At 52.7% G+C, this 20,746-nt stretch overlaps 9 protein-coding genes across 9 annotated transcripts; 4 read left to right on the forward strand and 5 right to left on the reverse strand.

The window, feature by feature from the left end:
- Positions 1 to 459: 459 nt before the first annotated feature.
- L3040_007502 (uncharacterized protein) lies at positions 460 to 5,768 on the forward strand (the record flags this gene model as incomplete). Its single annotated transcript, XM_007291294.1, has 2 exons — positions 460 to 5,321; positions 5,375 to 5,768. The coding sequence occupies 2 exons, from the start codon at positions 460 to 462 to the stop codon at positions 5,766 to 5,768; spliced, it is 5,256 nt and encodes a 1,751-aa protein (XP_007291356.1).
- Positions 5,769 to 6,494: 726 nt separating this feature from the next.
- On the forward strand, positions 6,495 to 7,472 carry L3040_007503 (uncharacterized protein; the record flags this gene model as incomplete). The annotated part of the gene is made up of 1 exon (XM_007291293.1): positions 6,495 to 7,472. The coding sequence occupies one exon, from the start codon at positions 6,495 to 6,497 to the stop codon at positions 7,470 to 7,472; it is 978 nt and encodes a 325-aa protein (XP_007291355.1).
- Positions 7,473 to 7,907: 435 nt separating this feature from the next.
- L3040_007504 (uncharacterized protein) lies at positions 7,908 to 8,915 on the reverse strand (the record flags this gene model as incomplete). The annotated part of the gene is made up of 2 exons (XM_066154890.1): positions 7,908 to 8,581; positions 8,693 to 8,915. The coding sequence occupies 2 exons, from the start codon at positions 8,913 to 8,915 to the stop codon at positions 7,908 to 7,910; spliced, it is 897 nt and encodes a 298-aa protein (XP_066010777.1).
- Positions 8,916 to 9,369: 454 nt separating this feature from the next.
- Positions 9,370 to 10,686, reverse strand: L3040_007505 (uncharacterized protein; the record flags this gene model as incomplete). The annotated part of the gene is made up of 3 exons (XM_007291291.2): positions 9,370 to 10,017; positions 10,074 to 10,307; positions 10,366 to 10,686. 3 exons carry the CDS (start codon positions 10,684 to 10,686, stop codon positions 9,370 to 9,372), a joined length of 1,203 nt encoding a protein of 400 aa, XP_007291353.2.
- Positions 10,687 to 13,079: 2,393 nt separating this feature from the next.
- L3040_007506 (uncharacterized protein) lies at positions 13,080 to 13,959 on the reverse strand (the record flags this gene model as incomplete). The annotated part of the gene is made up of 2 exons (XM_066154891.1): positions 13,080 to 13,800; positions 13,847 to 13,959. The coding sequence occupies 2 exons, from the start codon at positions 13,957 to 13,959 to the stop codon at positions 13,080 to 13,082; spliced, it is 834 nt and encodes a 277-aa protein (XP_066010778.1).
- A 338-nt stretch (positions 13,960 to 14,297) lies between these two features.
- L3040_007507 (uncharacterized protein) lies at positions 14,298 to 15,632 on the reverse strand (the record flags this gene model as incomplete). Its single annotated transcript, XM_007291289.1, has 1 exon — positions 14,298 to 15,632. The coding sequence occupies one exon, from the start codon at positions 15,630 to 15,632 to the stop codon at positions 14,298 to 14,300; it is 1,335 nt and encodes a 444-aa protein (XP_007291351.1).
- A 504-nt stretch (positions 15,633 to 16,136) lies between these two features.
- Positions 16,137 to 17,568, reverse strand: L3040_007508 (uncharacterized protein; the record flags this gene model as incomplete). The annotated part of the gene is made up of 3 exons (XM_066154892.1): positions 16,137 to 17,281; positions 17,334 to 17,489; positions 17,541 to 17,568. The coding sequence occupies 3 exons, from the start codon at positions 17,566 to 17,568 to the stop codon at positions 16,137 to 16,139; spliced, it is 1,329 nt and encodes a 442-aa protein (XP_066010779.1).
- A 438-nt stretch (positions 17,569 to 18,006) lies between these two features.
- L3040_007509 (uncharacterized protein) lies at positions 18,007 to 18,853 on the forward strand (the record flags this gene model as incomplete). Its single annotated transcript, XM_066154893.1, has 5 exons — positions 18,007 to 18,133; positions 18,304 to 18,353; positions 18,410 to 18,444; positions 18,501 to 18,753; positions 18,824 to 18,853. The coding sequence occupies 5 exons, from the start codon at positions 18,007 to 18,009 to the stop codon at positions 18,851 to 18,853; spliced, it is 495 nt and encodes a 164-aa protein (XP_066010780.1).
- A 758-nt stretch (positions 18,854 to 19,611) lies between these two features.
- Positions 19,612 to 20,391, forward strand: L3040_007510 (uncharacterized protein; the record flags this gene model as incomplete). The annotated part of the gene is made up of 1 exon (XM_007291287.1): positions 19,612 to 20,391. The coding sequence occupies one exon, from the start codon at positions 19,612 to 19,614 to the stop codon at positions 20,389 to 20,391; it is 780 nt and encodes a 259-aa protein (XP_007291349.1).
- Between the last annotated feature and the right edge of the window lie 355 nt (positions 20,392 to 20,746).

The raw sequence follows: 20,746 nt of genomic DNA on the forward strand, positions 1-20,746 counted from the left end.
CACCAGGCCGCGCGCCAAGTAAGTGAGGGACCTCCCTCGTCTCTGGCAACGCTTTTCGTTTGTTGACTTTTCTCGGAGTAAACAGTGCACCTCCCCCCTCCCCCTCTGTACAACCCTACCCTACCACCTCTATTCGCACCACCGACCATAATCAAAATAGCCTCCTCATCCCATCCCATCCCGTGGCTGAAATCTAGCATTCTTCAACTCCATCACTCGTCATCCAGTCTCAGCATTCACGTTGTCGCTGCTCTGCGCTGCGCTGCGCGTATCTGAGCCTACTATCGCTATTGAATTTCCTCCACGTTGATACGCGAACGTCAAACTATCCGATCCTACCAAATTTACTCTGCTCCAGCCTGCCAGGCGGCCCTTCGACCATATGCGGACGACATAGGCTCTGCCCTGGATTGACCTGATATCCGCCAAGTTTCCACCCACCCTAGAGGTCCCGCCGTAATGTCGTACCAGCACCCTCTTCGACAAACACAGACGGCCGACTACTACTCCTCTACCAAGCGCCAGCCCTCAAACGCCTCCACGGCCTCGTCAGCCTACTCAAACTCCTCTGCGGTCTTCGAGCTGAGCCGGACAAGCACGCGGTCCTCAGCAGCATCGAGCGGATATACCAGTTACAAACGGGGGGTCAGCGACGCATCAGCCATGGCGCCCTCTGCCATAGAGACGAGGATAGCCAATCTGAGCCTCGAATCAAGCCCGGATAGCGCATACAAGAGTGTACGACAGTCCCTCCGACCCCTCCCTCAACCGCCGTCCCCGACTCCCTCACGACATGTACGCAGCGGACTCCATATGCGCGGGCAGAGTGTGGATATCTTAAAGAGCTCGTTTGGAGAGCCCCCACCGAGCCCGACCTCACGCAATACGTCAATACGACCCAACTCGATGATCCTCAGCCGCGCAGACTCTACATCTCGCGCGGGTCACGGTCGGAGTAACACCATGCAACACGTTCATAGCCCACTGACTGCTCCAGATCTGGAGCAGCTCCAGCGCTCTTCGACAAGTCAACTACGAGTCCTGTCGAAATTCGCAGCAGATTCGAACCCAGACGAGTTCACGATCAAGAGTCCTGCGCAGGAAGTAGCTGGGCTGCATGGGCGGAGGAGATTGCAGCGGCAGGATGGGCCCAAAGGTGCCAACAATAACGTTGCGCTGACTAGGGGAAATGCTTACGGCTGGGAGGGGCGGAATTGGATGGACAAGCAGAGACAGTTCTTGCAGGCTTACGAGTACCTCTGTCACATTGGTGAAGCCAAGGAGTGGATTGAGGATATCTTACAGCGCCCCATACCACCGATTGTCCAACTCGAGGAGGCGCTGAGGGACGGAGTCACGCTGGCCGAGATAGTCGAAGCATTATACCCTGATCGAAGAATACGCATTTTCCGGAATCCCAAACTTCAGTATCGGCACTCTGACAATATAGTTACATTTTTTAGATTTCTCGCCGAGGTCGAGCTGCCCGACCTCTTCCGATTCGAGCTGATCGACTTGTACGAGAAGAAGAATATTCCCAAGGTCATTTACTGCATACATGCTTTGAGTTGGCTGCTGTTCAGGAAAGGGATCGTTGATTTCCGGATTGGAAATCTCGTCGGACAGCTGGAATTTGAACATCACGAGTTGGAAGAGATGCAGAAGGGTCTGGACAAGGCAGGGGTCAGCATGCCTAGTTTTGGAAACATGAGCGCGGATTTTGGAGTCGAGCCAGCACCAGAGCCCGAGCCCGAACCCGAACCGGAGCCTGTTGAGAGCGAGGAGGACCGGATCCATCGAGAACTGAACGAGAATGAAATGGTGATCCTCGACCTACAGGCTCAGATGCGCGGAGCAGCTGTTCGGATGCGCCTGGGAGACACCATGCAACGACTCTGGGACTCGGAGGATATGCTCGTAGAGCTGCAGTCAAGAATCCGGGGTGACTTTGCACGGCAAATTGCTGAATACCGCCTCAACATGCGGAAATTCGCGATTGATCTTCAAAGCCACGCACGCGGATTCCTGGTCCGGCGGCGTAAAGCGAATCGGGAATCGTTCTGGAAGAGCCGAGAATCGGATGTGTTGAAGCTGCAGAGCTTGGTTAGAGCGAAGAAGGCTCGGAATGAGGTACGCACCACACGCTCTGAGCTCAGACGGGAAGCTGCTCTTGTCAGGGAATTGCAGGCTGGGATTCGAGGACTCCTGGTCCGAAGGTCAATGGCAGCCCAAGAAAAAGAGACGAGGACTTTAGCCGGGCCGGTGAAAGATCTACAAGCAGCAATTCGGGGCATGTTACTCAGGAATCACGTTGCAAATGACCACGCATCTCTTTGGTCCGGAGAGAGCTCTACTAGTGCGCTACAAGCAGCCATCCGGGGCATGTTTCTTAGAAACCAAGTTGCAAATGACCACGCATCTCTATGGTCCGAAGAGAGCTCTACTAGTGCGCTACAAGCAGCCATCCGGGGCATGCTGACCAGGAACAATATGGCCAGCGACCACACATCTCTTTGTCATAGAGAAAGCTCTACCATTTTGCTACAAGCCGCGATCCGGGGCATGTTGCTTAGAAACCATGTTTCCAATGACAAAGAATCTCTTTGGCGCGAAGAAGGCTCTATCAGTGCGATACAGGCTTTCGTCAGAGCCATGCTGACCAGAAACCAGCTTTCTCGCCAACACGAAGCCCTCGAAGCATCAACGCCAATCTGGGCGGCCCTCCAAGCGTGTGCACGGGGGCTGCTGCTTCGCAACCAGATCGCGTCAACAAAGCAGGAACTCGAATCCCACTCTGCACAGATCACCGCTCTCCAGGCTTTTGCTCGTGCTGCTGCCGCTCGACGCGAGGTAGAGGCAACTCTCGCCGCCTTGCAGCATGAGGAACCATCCATACTAGACGTTCAGACCTGCATCCGAGGGATGCTGCTCCGTCGGGAGGTGGCTGCCGACCACGAAATCCTCTTTTCTCAGACGTCCAAGATCGCTCAGTTTCAGGCCCTGGCTCGGGGATTCCTACAGCGTCAAGAAACTGGAGCTCTGCTGGACGAGCTTCAATCTCACGTCGAGGAGATTGTGGAGCTCCAGGCTCTCTCGCGCGCCGTCCTCCTTCGAAATGATGTCGGGATGGTTCTTGCTGAGCTCGACGCCGAGGAGGAATCTATTGTGGCCTTGCAAGCGGCCGCGAAAGCGTCATTGGTTCGCGCCAAGTTCAGGGAAAAGCAGCGCTTCTTCAAGGAGAACATGGAGAAGGTTGTCAAGATCCAGAGCTTCGTTCGAGGTCGCCTGCAGGGAGAGGCGTACAAGAGCTTGACCACAGGCAAGAACCCTCCGGTCAACACGGTCAAGAACTTTGTGCATCTCCTGAACGACAGCGATTTTGACTTCAACGAGGAAATCGAGTTTGAGCGCATGCGAAAGACTGTTGTACAGCAGGTCCGCCAGAACGAGATGGCCGAGCAGTACATTGATCAATTGGATATCAAGATCGCGCTACTGGTTAAGAATAAGATTACTCTGGATGAGGTTGTCAAGCATCAGAAGAATTTTGGTGGCCACTCGGGTAATCTCCTGGTCAACACTAACATGCTCTCGGGCAACCAATTCGACCTGAAAGCTCTCAACAAGAACTCGAGAAAGAAGCTCGAATCCTACCAGCAACTGTTCTTCACTCTTCAAACCCAGCCACAATATCTTGCGCGACTCTTCAGGCGGATCCGCGAGCAGGGAACAGCCGAGCGAGATGCCAAGCGCATTGAGACCTTGATGATGGGTCTCTTTGGATATGCCCAGAAGCGGAGAGAGGAGTACTACCTGCTCAAGCTTATTGCACGCTCCGTCAAGGAGGAGGTCGATGGAGTTCAGACGATCCAGGAGTACTTGAGAGGCAACTTCTTCTGGTCCAAGCTCCTCGCCAACTACACGCGCTCGCCGAGGGACAGGAAATATCTTCGGGAACTTCTAGGGCCTCTCATCCACGCCAACATCATCGAGGACCCAGCGCTCGACCTCGAGAGTGACCCCATGCAAATCTACCGGTCCGCAATCAACAACGAGGAGCTGCGAACCGGTCGACCGAGTCAGCGTCCGCTCGACATCCCTCGAGAGATTGCCATCAAGGATCCGGAGACTCGAGACATGTTCATCGACCACCTGCGTGACCTCCGAGAAATCTCGGATCAGTTCCTTCTCGCCCTGGAAGCACTCCTTCACCGCATGCCGTATGGGGTCCGATTCGTCTGCCAGCAAACATTCGAATTCCTGTGCGGGCATTTCCCACGCGAACCTCAAACGCACCTGCTCCAGATCGTGGGCCACTGGCTGTGGAGGTTCTATCTCCAGCCAGCCCTCACCGCACCGGAGTCGATGGGTGTAGTAGAGAGGCAACTGACGCCACTTCAGAAGCGTAATCTTGGAGAGGTCGCCAAGGTTCTCGGCCAAGTCGCATCCGGCCGACTGTTTGGCGGCGAGAACATCTACCTCCAGCCGTTGAACGCGTACGTGGGCGACGCCATCGAGCGGATTACGTTAATCTACTCGAACATCATCTCGGTACCCGATGCCGAGGATACCTTTGACATTGACGAGTTCAACGACTTGTACGCACGCACGAAACCAACCCTCTACATCAAGATGGCAGATATTTTCTCGATCCATCATCTCATCGCGGCCGATCTCCCCCACATCTGTCCGAACCGCGACGATATGCTTCGGGAGATCGTCCAAGATCTTGGAAGTGCCCAGAATAACGAAACCGAGATGCTGGGCGTGACGTCGACCGAGATCCACATGAACCTGACCCCAAAGCTACACGATATTGAGGATCCCGAAGCAGACGTCAAGGCACTCTTCATGGAGACCAAACGATGCATTCTGTACATCATCCGGGTTCAATCGGGTCCAAACCTCATGGAGATCCTCGTTCGCCCCATCAGCCGCGAAGACGACATGAAATGGCACTCGCTGCTTCGAGAAGAGTTTGCAGAGGGTAGCAAGACGAGAGGCGCATACTCGGATGCCAACACAATGGTGGATATCAAGTCCTTGTCGTACAAGGAGCTGAAGCGGACGGCGTTGGAGAACATTATGGAACTTGAGCAGATGGGAAGGATTTCTCGTCAGAACTTCTACCAAGATATCCTGAATGCGATTGCGTTGGACATCCGGACCAAGAGTCGACGACGAGTGCAGAGACAGCGCGAACTCGAGGGGGTCAAACTCACGTTGGCGAACTTGAACGAGAAGGCCGAGTGGCTCGAGTCACAAAGGAAGAGTTACGACAACTACATTGAACAAGCCATGATGACATTGCAAAAGAAGGGGTATGTTGCTCCACTTTTCCGTCCATCTTTGACCATCACTAACAACCATACAGCAAGAAGCGATTCCTTATGCCCTTCTCCAAGCAGTACAACCACGAGCGAGAACTGGAGCGATCTGGGCGCAAGCCCAAATTCGGATCCTTCAAGTACTCGGCACGGACACTGTCCGACAAGGGCGTGCTCGTCTCTTGGAAGGGCTTCGATCCTCGCGAATGGGACAAGATCAACCTCACCATATCCTGTGACGAAGTCGGTATCTTTTTCATCGAGGGCAGCAAAGGGAGCATCCAGATCCCGGGAGCCAGCGCCCAAGTACCGATGGACTCACTCCTGGCTGCCCAGTTCGCCAATCACCAATACATGGATTTGTTCGAGGGCTGTATGAGGCTCAATGTCAATTTGTTCTTGCACTTGTTGTACAAGAAGTTCTACCGCACGGACGGATAAGGTTTTCTCGACGCGAAATATGATAGATGAGTGGGTTTGTTTGTGTTAGCTCTGGCGTCCTTCTTTGCATCATGTATGGCATGGTCACGGCGTTGCTCGACGTAGGGATATGAGGTCCACAGGGTGCAACTAGGAATATGGTGTTGTGTGTACATACGTTTCGTTTCTGGATGGGGCGCCCTGATGGCAGTGGAGTTGATGATATTGGGAGGAACATCATGGTGAATGGAAACATCTCTTGTATCGCCGGGTTCTGCGTCTGTGAGCTTTGCCTTGACTGTTGACATGGCGGGTTGCCGTTTCCCCCTTTATTTTTATTTTTCTTTTTGTCTTATTTCTGACGTCTCCTTCCAGCTTTCAGGATTGGATTGGATTGGATTGGCGACGGCCAGGATCGAAGGCCGGTCCAGTCTAGTCCAGGGAAGGATGGTTCTTTCATGGCTCCTTCTTCGCCAACTTGTCGCCAGTTTCTTGACAGTACTTGTTCGTATTAATCCTCTGTCTTTGCATCCAGATTCCAGCCAGCCCTTCCTTCTTTCTCATGATCTGATCTTATACTCATCAGACAGAGCATGAGATCACATTTCAAGCATCACGATTCAGCAGCATCTCACATCACGACCGGTCAATCAATCAATCAATCCATCAATCCGCCAGTCAAATTCAGCATCAAAGCTTAGCCTTACTACAGGAATAAGCAAGCATCCAAATACTTCATCAAGGAAAATGCGTCACATCAACCTCAACCTCAACCTCAACCTTCACACCCACCTCTTCATCACAATCCTCCACCTCCCCTTCTCAGCACCACACATCCTCCTGACCACGCCCACGTCCATTCCCACACGCACCGTCACCATCCGGCAAGCAACCGTCCCAGAACCCACCCCGCCACCCGCCCAACAACTCGCCCAAAACTCCTCCTGCGCCCTCCTCTCGCAAGTATTGAGCATCTGCGTTGGCCTCACGCCCGGCTTCGTCACGCTCACGCCGGCGGCACAGGCACACTGTCTCTGCTACTCGTCCACAGTCTGGGTGCCCAAGGTGCTGGACGACGCGGTCAAGACGTGCGCAGACTTTGCGAGCACGGCTGCGCCCGCGGCATTCGGGCCGCTGGTGAACCTGGAGGGCTTCTGTGAGAGCGTGGGGGACGTGGGGAGGGGCATACCGGCGTCGGGGGCTGTTGCTACTACGACTGCGAGTGTGGGTGGGGATGGGAATGGAAATCCGAGTTATAGGAATGGAGGGGGTGGGGGAAGTACGGCGAGTGCATATGTGCCACCCGCTGCAGCTATGCCGAGTTATGAGGGTGGGAATGCAAATGGGGGAGGACAGATTGGTGAGGGGAGTGCAGCAGGTACTTCTAGCTCGGGTTCGGGTTCTGGTATTGGAGGATCCGGTGCTGGTAACAGCAACGGCGGGGGCTCACGGTCGTTTACCCTCAGTGACAGATCCGGATCAAGTACCAGCCAAGGTATGTCCAGCATGACGAGATCAAGTACCAGCCAAGGTGTGTCCAGCATGACGAGTCAGAGCACGAGTACAGGCACCAGAATCCCGACCATCACAGGCATCAGCATGACGGTCAATGATGCTGGCACCACGAGGACGGGAGATGGAGCGGTGCGGAATAGAGGGGAGGTGACGGAGGGGACGGTAGTATTGGTTAGTATGGCCATTGCGATGCTGCTCATTTTTTTATGATTGGGGCCCTGTTCTTCGGGGCGATCATTACGTTTTTTCGAGAGTGGTAGGAGGGTAGGCTATCTCTTGGTGGGGAGGAGGGTACCTTATACGTCTAGTTGTTTTGGGAGGTATTATAAGTAGGTTAGTAGAGATTAGGTAGACTCTAGAGGAGGGGATCTCGAATAGAATTCTCTCTCTCTCTCTATCTCTCTCTCTCTTATATTGGTATCTCCTGGTTGCAGGCCAACAAGTCTCACTCATTTCCAAGTCATCACAGAGCCAGCTACTTCCTGCGGAGAAATCAAAGCTACCGTGAAGAGAGTTCTCCTTCATCGCCGTTTTTTCCATGATTGTTTCAAATTGGGTGATGGAATACCCTGCCCTGCTCTGCCTCTCTCAGCGCAATTCCAAAGAATTACAGTACAGCGAGACTAGACTCTGAGAGGAACTAAGCTAACCGACTGCATTGGGTCTGCCCAGCCCCATCCCCTTATTTCGTCCTCCCGTCCGTCTCGCAATTTTTAACTGCCTTCGTACAGCCTGCACAGCTTTGCGTCCAGTCTTCTTCTTCTCGCCATTCCCAACCTGCCCATGTCCTCCATTCGTACCACTACCACCACCGATCGGTCCCATCCTTGACTCAAGCGACAGCCGTCTGATGCTTGACTCCTGCGATGTTGGTTGTCCCGGAGATGTCCCGCTCAGATATGGTCCTCCTCCTCCTCTCCGTCCACGCGTGGGCCGGTTGTTGTAGGCGCGTCCGATGGCCACGTCCGCGGAGACCTTGGCTGGTAGCGGGCTGTGGTGGCGGTTGCTCATCGACGAGGCTGCCGCTCCTTGGGTGCCGAAGTTGTGGGTGGCGCTACTACTGCCTCGGATGCGAAAACTGGCAGAGCTGCTGCTGCTCTGGGAAGGCAGACTTGCTCGAGATGTCGCTGGCTCGGGCTCAGGGGAGCGGGCACCCGGCATGTAGACTGGTGGGTACGGGTTGAAGACTGCAGGGAAGGGGGAGATGTCTGTAGGTCGGGGGTGACTCGTTGGTTCTGGTGGCGCCGGGTTTGCGTCTGAGACGAGCATGGCCTGACCTGAAGATGTTGGGCAGGGGAATGGAAACGGCTCGTTGGGGACTGGAGATGGGTCGGTCAGTTGCATTCTTCTAAGCCGGGTGTGCTGCGTGCGCGTCTTCGATGAGGGAGCGAGGCATGCGCGCGGGGGGAGGGGGTTGTTTAGAGACGTACAGTAGTGGCTCCAAATGTAGAGCTCGACGTGCCATAACTTCTCCGTCTCGCTGTACTCGCCGTACTCGCCGCAGTTTCGGATAAGGGAGTCTATCTTGCTGTACTCAAGATCGAAGCTGTACCCTGCGATTCTCCAGATGCGAGCTTTGTGCTTGATGTTGGTGATGCACGAGGCGTAGAGAGGGACGTTTGAGACGGACTTGTGGCCTTGGGAGGAAGCCATGTTTGTTGCGATGATGATGGTGTTGCGTTTATCTTTGGGAAAATATCGAGGAGAAAGAATTGCGACGTGAATTTGAGGCTGTAGTCGAGAAGCGACGCATTCACTTTCGGAGCTAGCTCGTCGGCCTCGTGATTGGAAGGACCGGTACCACGTGATGTTGTTTCTAGTACAGCCAAGCCATGTAAGCGAGGCGGAACTGTTGACATTGTAAACATGGTCCCATCAATCACCGAGTTGAGAATGTGTTGCGCAGTGTTTACAGATACAATACTAGATTCTTTCTATAAGAAAGCCCCTTCTTGGACATAAAGAGCCCCACAAGAGAAAGTCCCGTCATTTTATCAACTCTGATCAGCCCCCCCGCCCCCCCACACTCCCCATGCGCTTTCCCCCACAGCCCACCTCTCCATCCGTCTCGGTGTTGTCTGCAATGTCTCTCTTTGATACATCGCATTTAAGCACCGTTGCCGTTGTATGCGATCAAGTTTGGCGAGCCTGTGCCTGGGCTGATGACCTTGCCAGCAATACCGAGGGCCTTGATGCGAGCCTGGACAGCAGCGGGGGTAGAGAGACCCTCGAGGGCAATCAGGTAGGCAGCGAGGCCAGCGACGTGAGGGGTTGCCATGGAGGTTCCACTGATGGTGTTGGTAGCGGAGTTGCTGCCGATCCACGAAGAGAGGACATTCACGCCAGGGGCGAAGATGTCTACGAGGGCGCCAAAGTTTGAGAACGAGGCCCGGTTGTCGTTGATGTCGATGGCGCCCACGGTGATGGCGAGCGGCTCGGACGCCGGGGAGAAGCTGGCGGCGTTCTTGTTGTCGTTTCCGGCCGCGACCACGACGGTGACGCCCTTGGCGATTGTGTTACGGACGGCGGTGTTCAGGGCGGTAGAGAGGGTACCTCCGAGAGACATGCTGAGAACGGACTTCGCGGGAGCGTTGGTTCCAACATACTGGATACCCGAGATGACACCGGATGTGGTTCCGCTTCCATCAGCGGCCAGAACCTTCACAGCGACGAGCTTTGCAGCCTTGGCAACGCCATACGTTGAGCCGGCAATGGTACCGGCGCAGTGGGTCCCGTGTCCGTTTCCATCGGTGTTCTGGCATTGATATTAGTAGGCTCTTCTAAATAATGATAAAGCAGGTGTGAACTTACGGATCTGTCGACGTAATTTGCCCCAAAGGTAGCACGGCCACCAAATTGGGTGTGGGTGGTGAGAATACCGGTATCTACAACGTAGACAGTAGTACCAGATCCAGCGGTGGAGTCGTAGATGTAGGTGGTGGAATCTTGAAGGGTGTGAGAGATTCTGCCAAGACCCCAAGTCGCACCGGTCTGAGAAGTCAGAGCCGAGGCGTAGACTTTCTGGTCCTTCTCAATGTAGGCAACCTGGAATGGTCAGATGATATATTTCAATAGAATATATGGGAGGGGATATGAGACTCACATCTGGAGAGGCTGCAATCTCAGCGAGAGTGGCAGTGTCTGCGGTGATCTGGTAACCCTTGAAGTCTCCGATGGTGTACTTGGCTCCGATACCACCAGCGACGGCACGCTTGGAGATCAAGGAGCTGACCTCGGCAATGCTCGCTTCGAAAATATCGGCCTCGACGGCAGGGTTGTAGACAACAATGTAGCTGTCTTTGACGACATCTCTGGCCTCAAGGTTGCGGATCTTGAGGTTGGCAGGGGCCGGAGCAGGAGCAGCAAAGACAGCTGGGACGACGACAGCAGCCAAAGCCACGAGCTTTCCGATGTAGGAGACCATAGTTGGCTAAAGAGTTACCGTTGAGAGAGTTACCGTTGAGACAGAGACAGAGGCGAGAAGAGTCTGATCGAGTGAGGCTGGAGAGATCGAGCTGGGAGATGAAGATTCAAAACTATCAAGCAATTCATCTTGTACTTATACCTGTTGGCCATAATGCTCTTGAAAAGCTGGAACTGAATCCACATGTCGAAATCAAGCCGGCTCTGGGCTGGACCTCCACCGGCCAGATTCCGTGATCAGTCACACCTGCCAATCTGGACCCTGAAGTCCCCGAAAATCCTGAACACCTTCTCGAAGGGTATTTTCTCTCGGTGATGACCAATGTTGCAATTGTTAAGGGGGGAGCTCTCGAAAGCCAGAGGCACTGGCCGTGGGGGATGCATTCGTGATTCCTTGGCCCGAAGAACGTATCGGGAGGGCAAAGTTGGCTTCTCGCTTGCGATAGGCATGTTTTAAGCGCTGTTGAATGCGCGAGAAGTTATCGCGCGCCTTATTCGAACGAAGGTAACAGAGCAGACTAGATAAGCTAAGCTTGCCGATCACTCGCTTGACAGGAGGCCAAGTGCCCAGCGAACACAAGCATTAGATAACCTTGAGATCAAGCTTCTGTTTATCTTGTCCCTGCATGCAATTACTAGCGTGGTACCGGGTTCCCGCATCAGGAAGTTGGGAAGACTTTTGTACACGGGAAATCTTGATGGTGGCAGAGCTCAGGACTTCCGGCCAAGGATAAATACAGTAGTTGTCCTTGAGATGGTGCTGCCATCGATATGCAAAGAAGGATAAGGAAGATAGAGCCCATTCCAGGCCATGATCTCGCCATCATATTCATCGTCGACCTTCCCGAAAAAGACTTGCTCCGACGCAGTCGATGGCCTTTCCTTGTACCTCTGGCATACATGCTTGGCATGGCGAAATATGAGTGGGGATAGGAGTTTGGAACAGCTCGGTAGGATATCGTGCCTCGACCAGCAGCCTTCATCGTTCCAACGTATATTCGTTCATCAATGCAATGTTGATTGATCAATCGACTCGACTCGCCTCGCCTCGTATCGCCCCGTTCCTGAATCCGATGTTTATGTTTTGCTACCCCTCGCCTCCCCTTTTTCGCTTAGCGGGTACTAAGACAATCGACAATCGTCGGAAACTCGCTTGCATATTTGCTTATCACGGCCGTTATCCTGGCATTATGCAGCAGGGGGGTCGAACGAGCCCTATACGTCGGGTTGTTATTATTCGCGAGCATCCGCGGAAGAGCTTCCTGCCAATAAACCTCGAGACTTACGATTCGGTGGTGTGATAGGGTCGTAGTACTCCATCGAGAGAGGCGGGGAGGGGAATTGAGCAGGACGACGGCAGGAGAGAAGATCCCAGGGGAGCCGGCGGTGGTTGACAATAGCGCGTTGGGAAGAAAGATAGGATAATTCATGTCAGTGTCGACGATAGCGTGGGACGCTATCGAATACTGTTGGATTTGGATTTCGCATTGCGTTGTGGTTCGTTTTTGTTTTGATTATCTTTTGTAAAAGTAGATGGACGAGGAAATTAGAGTACATACCCCAAGGAAGATCAAAGCTTCGCTCAAAACCCACCTGATATCAACTCCACTTACACATGCTTCTTGAGTAGAAGAAGAAATAATCCAAGGGGGTACCATGCAACTAGCTGTAAGTACCGTTTTCCCCATGCTGAGAAGATAGACATAGATACGTAGAGAACACTATCGCGCGGCGACAGCCACTGATAACGACCGGCTCATCCCTTCCAGAAATGGTTCTTCGGTCACTTTCATTGTTCAGTTCGTATGAAAATTCGGAGGACTCCTGCAGAGCATCTTCGTGCTGCCTTCTCTGATCACACCTAGAGAAACACACGAACGCTACGAATAGATAATTAGATTTCGTTCATTGCTTGACCTACTTCCCGTGCGCAGAGCCACAGAGGTTTTCGAATTTCCTTTTCCATTAGCCGATTTCCCAGAGCTTCTGCAGGGCGCTTCCATTGCATAAGCCACTCTCTAAGATTATACTTCTCTAGCCTTCCCAGCTGTTCCACAGTTCCAGGCATCAAGGCTTGTTAGTACCAGGTCTTGCTTTCCTCTCTGGCTCAATGCCGGCTAGCAGAGGTAGATGCCCTCAAGCGCCAACCACCACCACCCAGACGCTGTAGGATCTGCCTCTTTGAGAGATCACGTCTTATAGGAAGACAATTGCGCAGCGCTTGCCTTCTTCAAAGAGAGCTGTGAACCGGGGTCAAGGAGACCTGTCCTCTGGTGTAGAACCAATCCCAGATTGCAAGAGCGAGAGAAACGTTAAGGAAAGAGAACACAATAGACCGTCCAAATATGATGGAGTGGTAGCGCCACGCGTTATCGGGCGTCATCCCAATCTTCGTCACGGCAATGGGCCATGGCAACATCCAGAGGAGGTTAGAGCCAAGCGCCTGAAGCAGATACCACCTCGTCGTGGTTGCAAGTAGTATTGCCGCTCGAGCTTTAACGCAATATACACGCAGTATACCAAACCCGTCAATGCTGATACCAAGTCGCAGGCCATCCGAATCAGAGCTTGCCCGTGGACCGTTGGTGTCCTCTTTCCAACGTGGAATTTTGACATGATGAGAAGATCGAGGATGATATTGACGACAAATTTCGTCGAGCTGATAGAAAGAGGCACATCAGGATGGTCTAGAGCTCTAGTGGCAGAGGCCACCGCCACTTCAATAGCCGACGACAAAGCCTGCACCGAGGAGATCCGCACGTATGTCAGCGAAGTTTTTCTAACCTCTGCTGGGACAAACGCAGCCACCAATTGCTTTGAGCTCCCGATAAAAACCAAGGTCAAGATGATACCGAGAATAGACTTGACAACTAGGAGAGTGTACGAGAGACTGATGCGGGACCTGATGGTCTGCGTCGACCTGTCGCCGATAACACCCCATGCCGTCCTCGGAAGCCCTTCATTCAGGACCTCAACGACGACACCAATGTAGGTGTAGACATCGGTTGTCACCACCTGACTCGAATCGATGCTTGCCACCCAGAGCTTACTCAATGTCCCGCAAAGAGCAGGTAAAACGAAGGCTCCAAAGTTGAACAGTAAGGAGCCACCGTACCTGTTTGTGATCAGTACAGTCTCATACCCAGAACAAATAGACGTACGTTTGCCGATCAACAGTCGCTCGCAGCTTTGACTCCAGACCATCACCAGTATCTGCTTCGGTGACTGCCTGTACAATCTCCGGCTCGATTGGGTCGTCTTTTGAGGGTAACATCCTGTATCTAAAGTTGCATACGGACGAGGATGAGGATGATGCGTTCATTTCAACGTACACCCCCGCGATGAGAGGTGCAATGTGGAGGAACGAATCAGACGGGCTCGGATTTCCCGATATAAAAATCTGAGCCAATCGGTTGCCTACTACATGTTTAATCTGTGGATGTAGTTCTGTACAGGTTGCTATCGAGTTGCTATCGAGTGGGTGTGAGATTGTCCCTATGCCGTGTAACCCGATATAGACCCCGCGTCACGATCACGACGTCGGCCTTAGTGAGTAGCAAATGGTTAGAGAACACACCTTCCCCTTATTCCCGCAAAAAATTTCAGCGGTTTTCACGGCCACATCGACGCCAGAAACTCAGGATGCCCTCCCGGCCTCCCAAAAATCTGACTCAAAGCATCGCTCAACGCCTCCGGGCCGGCCTCCGCTTCCTCCACGCCACCCGTCACAAATTGCCGTCTCCTCAACGCAATATTCCACGCAAAACTGGAGTGACCAACCCCTAAAAACTGCGATACCCGCCCCAACACAAGAAAATCAACCGTACTTTGCTGATCGAACGTCAATCCCAGTAAACGCTTACGATGCTGGCCTTTGAGAAGTTCGATCTTAGTGATAGCTTCCAAACTGAAGTGCGAGGCATCTTGCAGAAATTGCGGGATATCAGTAGACTGAGCGGATGAGGAGGCGGCGTATATGACGGACAGATTGGACCGGAGGCTGTAGTCAAGGTAGAGACTTGATTGCGTGGCGTAGTCCGCATTTGAGCGGTCTTCTTGCGGCAGATCTTCCAGGGTCGACTCGGTGCTGAGGTAGGCGCCGAGTACGAAATTCTTCAGCAGCGGTTCTTGCCGGCCCATACGGTCGTACGTATCGATCAGCTTCACCAGGGCAGTTGAAGCGAGTCCTCGAATGTCTGCTCGGATCTTCATGATTTTCCCAAAATGGTGGAAAGCTGTTCCATCACTCGCTAGTGGGTACTTCAAGTATGTATCCCCGAGTTGGATGATGACGGGTCCTTCTACGTCTGTTGCCGGGTACTGTTTAAGCCAAGCGTAGAATGACTTCTTCCAGCCCTTGGCGAACCTTTCCCCTTCCCCAAAACTCTCCTGGACAAGCGTCTCCGGCTGCAAAAATACAGGTCCTGTAGCATTTTCCCCATCCTTGATATTGAACGCCGTCCTATACACCCTCATCTGCGGACATGACAAGCGCAGGGACTCGACGAAATGCGCAGTATCAAACAGATACGCCATATCCGTCGAATTGCCCTTCCCGACCCCTAATTTCCCACCCTGCCCTCCATATCCCCCACGCACCACAATCCTCGGTACGACCAAGCTCCCGCCAGCAGCCATCGCATACCGCACACAGCTCAATATCGAGTTCCTTACTTCGGCGACATTTCCAGACGGCTCGTTGCAGATAAAGACTACACTTTCGTTCCATTGCGTAGCTTCGCAGGTTTTCAGGAATGGAGGGGAGGTGAGAGGTGGGAAGTCGAAGATGTCGGAGGGGGGAGATTGAGGCGTGTTGGAGTATATGTTCCACGTGATGTGGCTGGGTATGCTGTACGGTCGGTCGATAGCTACCCATATCCAGACGGTGACGAGGAGGAAGGTGGCGATGCATGCGTAGCGGCGGTTGAAGCCTGCTGGAAGCTCCATTACTTATTATGCGGGAGGAAAGGGGGGGGTTGATGAGGCCATTGCGACGAGATGGATCTTCATGTTCCCGGCCGACGCGCTGCGTTGAGGATGGAGGCAAGGAGATTATGGAGCATCTGGATACGGCAAGATCTTCATTGATGGAAGAGGTGGATATGCGGCGAATAGGTAGGAGGTTTTAGATGTTTGAAAGATGGCATGAAGGCATGAGGGAATGAGGTTGTCTCGATCTTAGCGAAACGCTTGGCCTGATTTGGTCTCTACGGACTTACTCCGCTCCATCTCCGTTCGAACTTCGCTTGGTCTTAAGGGAAGTGCAGAGATTGATCCAGGTCGGCGAACGGAAATAACTTGGGAGTCGTACACAGATTTGCTTGTGAACTTTGGAGCACCAATGCCAAAACTCCTGTGCTGTGTCTATTCAGAAAAACGGTCTTAACGCCTTCTCCTATGCATGCAAGAAGCCCGAGCCTTAAATCGTAGCTTTCATACAGTCAAGGGACCTTATGCCCAGGCTCCAACTAACGCCATCAATGTAGCACCTGCCATAACGGCACCGAAAGCCTCAATTCGCCGCCTACCCTTCAGAATCTTGTAGCTCTTGTCGCTTAAAAAGTCCTCTGCCAGTAGTTGTACAAGACCAGCAAACAGCAATAGCCCACTTGATATGGCGTTCATAAACCCGACCGTCAACAGCCCAGCCGCACTACGCGGATCGTACAGCTTGTGAACAGACAGGCCAATCGCCTGTCCTATTGGTGTCGTCGTTCCGTATGCTAGAACCATGAGCCATGGTCTGGGGGAGTGTTTGGGGAAGTTGATGGCCGCGATTCGAGAACCCAATGCCAGACCTTCAAAGGATTGGTGGAAGGCGATTGCGACAAGGAAGACTATAAAGGTTGGCCCTGTCGCTACCGAGACAGCCATCCCGATAAATATGCTATGAAACAATATCCCAGCTTCTAATAGGAGACATTGGAGAAGCTGCCTTTTCTGTTGATCTTCAGCTGTAAGAGTAGACCCGTTCACGGCGGGCGTAGTTTCCATGTCGGTAGGAGATCCTGCGAAAGCTTCGGTAGTAGGATCTAGCTCATCCAGGTTCAGGTCGGAATCATTATCATCATCTTTTCCATCGTGGTAGTTGCATTGTGGCTGGTTGGCTGGAGACGAGACCGAGAGGGGGGAAACGCCTGCGACAAGTCCTTCGGACGCATCCATGTCCTCCAGGGCAATATCTTTTGGTCGGCGGCTCATTATCAGATTTCGCAATCTGTTTTTGGGTCTCCTCGCAGGTTCTGCCGACCCATTGCCAGCATGACTGTGTGGTTCGTCTTCCATATCCGGATCCGTATCCCACGCCTCTCCATGCGAATGTGAATGACCAGCCCCTCTTGTTGTCAAGAACATCTCAAGTCCGACCACAACCAATGCCGAGAGCATGGCAACTAGTCCCGCTAACGGGTGATAGCCCTGGCTGAAGAAGAATGGCAGACATGGGTCTGTAAGTGACGTGAAAGCGGTCGGGAGCAGATGGACGAAAGCCGTCGCGATCAGAACGCCGGTTCCGAAATGTTGTGATATGAAGATGAATCTTTTCGGCCCAGCGCCCCCCTTGGAAGTTCTGCGAGAGACTAGAGGAAATCCGCATGCTGTTTGCAATTAGCAGCAGCTGATATATATCCGCAGGAGTTGGAAGCCGACCTATCGTGCTCAGGGCCAGTATCAAGAACAGCGCAAAGACATGCGCCCCCGTGTTGTAACTCCCCTTCTTCCCCGATCCGCATTGCGGCTTCACAACCTCCGCGTTTCTCCGTGCCAATTCCGCTCGTAGGAATTCCGTCGATATCCAGGAGGGAACTGCAATGAATGAGGACAGTTCTCCCGCCACCAGCTTTGAATGAGTCTTACCTGCGCTTGCAACATCGCCGCTGCTCATCTTTCTTTCTGTTCAGGTCGGGTTACAATGACTCCCTGGGCCGGAGGATCATGGTGGGATACAGTATATACGGAGAGGCCAAGGCAATGCCGTCCTATATTTCGCGATGGGTTTTGAGACTTGAACCGATGCGACCAAGGATAGCTGGCATAGATATTGCATCGGCTTCTCCAACCCCCGTCATGGGCTCACGTGCGCATTGGTTTCAGGTTCATGAAAACTCCAAGTACGGAATAGCGTACATACATCGGCAAGTTTGATATTCTTTTATGCTTTGTTTTCTATTTTGCTATTCTTGTGGTATGCTCTCCACAATTATTGCGCTTCTATGTTACGTCCGTCTTTACTATTGGGTCATCAGGACTGTTTTTCCATCATGAATTATTGCATCGAGCAAAACATGCTTGAATCTTCTCAGTTACTTTTGTACATTTGCCAATGCCTACACCGACCGTCCTGGTGTCAACAGCTGGGCATGACCCTGAGTCCGATGTCTTGCGAAACGACAAACTATCGAGTGGATGGATACAAGACATCTACCTCCGTGCATTCATGCTTTGGCTAGGTGCTAAGAGGCGATTCGGTTCTAAATCCTGCATAAACATTCGCGGTGCTTTTCTTTTCTTCGGTCTTTCTTTCGATATTTCATCGCTTCCTCTTCCGGAATCTGTCAACAATCATTTTACACCGTCTCGATTCCGTTGTACACATGTCTCTTGGGACTTTGAAAGTTAGTCAAAGTTGAAGCAATTCTTGCTATACCTAGAGCACAACACATCAAAGAAGTAGGATACCCCAAGAGCTTCTGATGCCAGAACTACTCACAGCTCGTTCAATACAGCTTGCAACACAGACAGCTTACCTCATACGACACACGTTTCCACCAAGCCTGCCAGCCATGTCACAGGATAGACATCCATCCAATCCTTCAGCGTTGAGATCTCGATGAATATAAGATACGGAGCACTAGCGCCACAAAACCAGCTTACCATCTCACCAACTATCTTCTCTTTCGGGGCAAGCAAGCCAGTTTTCTCCACGAATTTCCCACCAGCAGCCCAGAAGTACTTCGACTTGACAATTATGAATTATTCGAGAATGGAAAACCTTGGAAATTACTTATTCGATACCGGACAACTCTTTCTGTCGTTTCCTCGTCCATCGATGGCAGCCAGCCTTGCTAAGGTAACATCTTCTAGAGACCCAACTCCTATAGTAGTCATAGGTTGTACTGACTTTGTCTCTCACATTGAAGTTTCTCGAAAATTTTCAAGTACAACGGTGAAGGCTGTAAGACGGCCAGACGTCTTTAGCTTCGTTGTTTCTGAACTCGATATACGGTAGGGCAGACTTATGCCCACCTTCTCTGATGCCTGTACCATTGTAAGCCATTCTTTCTTCGGATCCCGCCATCGTGGATGCTGTGATGGGCTCGATTCGAGAATTGTGGATTACGTCAGGCGGACTCGGACCTATGAAAGAGATATTTTGAGTCGAGTGGCCGTCGGGGAACATTTATATCGAATAATTGATTATGTGAGAAGAAGGCATCAATGCACCAGAAATGATGGACCGGATGCAGGCGAGGTGTGCCGGTGGACGTGGCTGCAGCCCAAGCAGGTTGGGCCGCAACCAATGCATGTAAGTTGACACCTTACATTTGATTTGTTATGATCCGACAGCATGGACTTCCCTACGGCGCCATGAGCGGCATTGGGCATGAAAGGACGTTTGTGTGCGAATCGGTAGGTGTGTTTGGAGGAGGATGATGATGAAAGTATAGGCTCGCTCGCATGGAACAGGCAGGTATCCTTTCCTTCGTCCCGAATCTCGCCGCTGCATTTGCATATCTTCTCTCGAGCCTGCTCTTTTCTGCTACTGCTTCTTTACTTTTCCCGTTTTCTATTTTAAAAGCGACATCTCGGAATCTCTTACGACAGCGACTTTCTCTTCTCGCATCAAGTCTCGTCTTCGACTCAGGTTTCCGCCGCCGCATACTTCTCCACTCAGCCTGCAGTCCCGCCTAGTTATCCATTTACAAGAATGGCATTACAAGAAAGGTACCCGCCTGCTGAGCAAACGCGACGGCCGATGTTCGCCCCAAATCCGTACCCTGAGCGGGATCCTCGCTGGAGAGGCCCAGCCCTCATGGATGTCGATGCCGCTGGCCTCAATGCCCAGCGTGACGAAGTGTATCGAGATGCCCGCCACTGGAGTCTCAACTACGAGAGCAGCTACCAAGTCGGTAGCAGTGCGGATGCTCCCGCATCAGACAGGCATGAATGCTCTCCTTCTATGTTAAGCAACGCCCCTTTCTATGTCCCAAGGAGCCCACCGGCAGTGAGCCCACGCCCCCAGTACCACCACAGAGGTAGTGATGTCAGAGCCGGCTTCAACATTGATCCGGCTCGGGGGTACGAGTACAGAGGACCTGTGCAGTATCATGGTTACCAGCCGCCTTTCGCCTCGGAGCCTCAATACATAGCAGCACCGATGCCGATCTATGACTCTCCCACCCGATGGTCTGATCGTCTGCCCAGTCCCGAACGTCCCCCGCCACAATACATGCCGGGACCATCATTCCGGGAACGCGAGCGGGCTGGCCCTACTCCGCCGAGAGATGCGCCCAGACCGCCTCCTCCGGCCCAGCGTAGCTACTCCCAAGCAAGACATCGGAGGAACGTTCCGAGTAGTAGAAGGAACCCGTACCCACCGCCTTCCCATGGAAGATTCTCGGGTGCTGCGAGGTATGGCGGTGGGAAGAGGAGAGGAAATAACCAAAGGAATCGAAATTCGAGCGGTAGGAAGAGTTCTGGATCTTGAGTTTCTCCGAGTGTATGATTGTCAGAAATTGGACGGCACCTCCCGGCTGCCTTTGACTTCCGGATTTGATTGGGAGGATTGTTGATCACGGATAGATGGCACCTGTCATCGACCTCAATCCGAGGCAAGGAATGAGTGGGCTGATGCTGTGTGGACTGTGCCGAGTAGATTTCTCCACGCCGTGGATGGTCTTCAGGCTCATATGAGGATATCCATTCCCAATTCCTGGGTCGGGTGGACAACTTCCTCGGAAACCAATGGAGAACTCATGTCCGAGTCTTGACTCAGCTGGACTGCCGCATTGCTGACCTTGACATATTGCTACTGCTTCCGGGTAGCTACCCTCCAAGCGAAG

The sequence above is a fragment of the Drepanopeziza brunnea genome (assembly GCF_022702325.1).
Source record: "Drepanopeziza brunnea f. sp. 'multigermtubi' strain 214-2 chromosome Unknown ctg13, whole genome shotgun sequence".
Lineage (NCBI taxonomy): Eukaryota > Fungi > Ascomycota > Leotiomycetes > Helotiales > Drepanopezizaceae > Drepanopeziza > Drepanopeziza brunnea.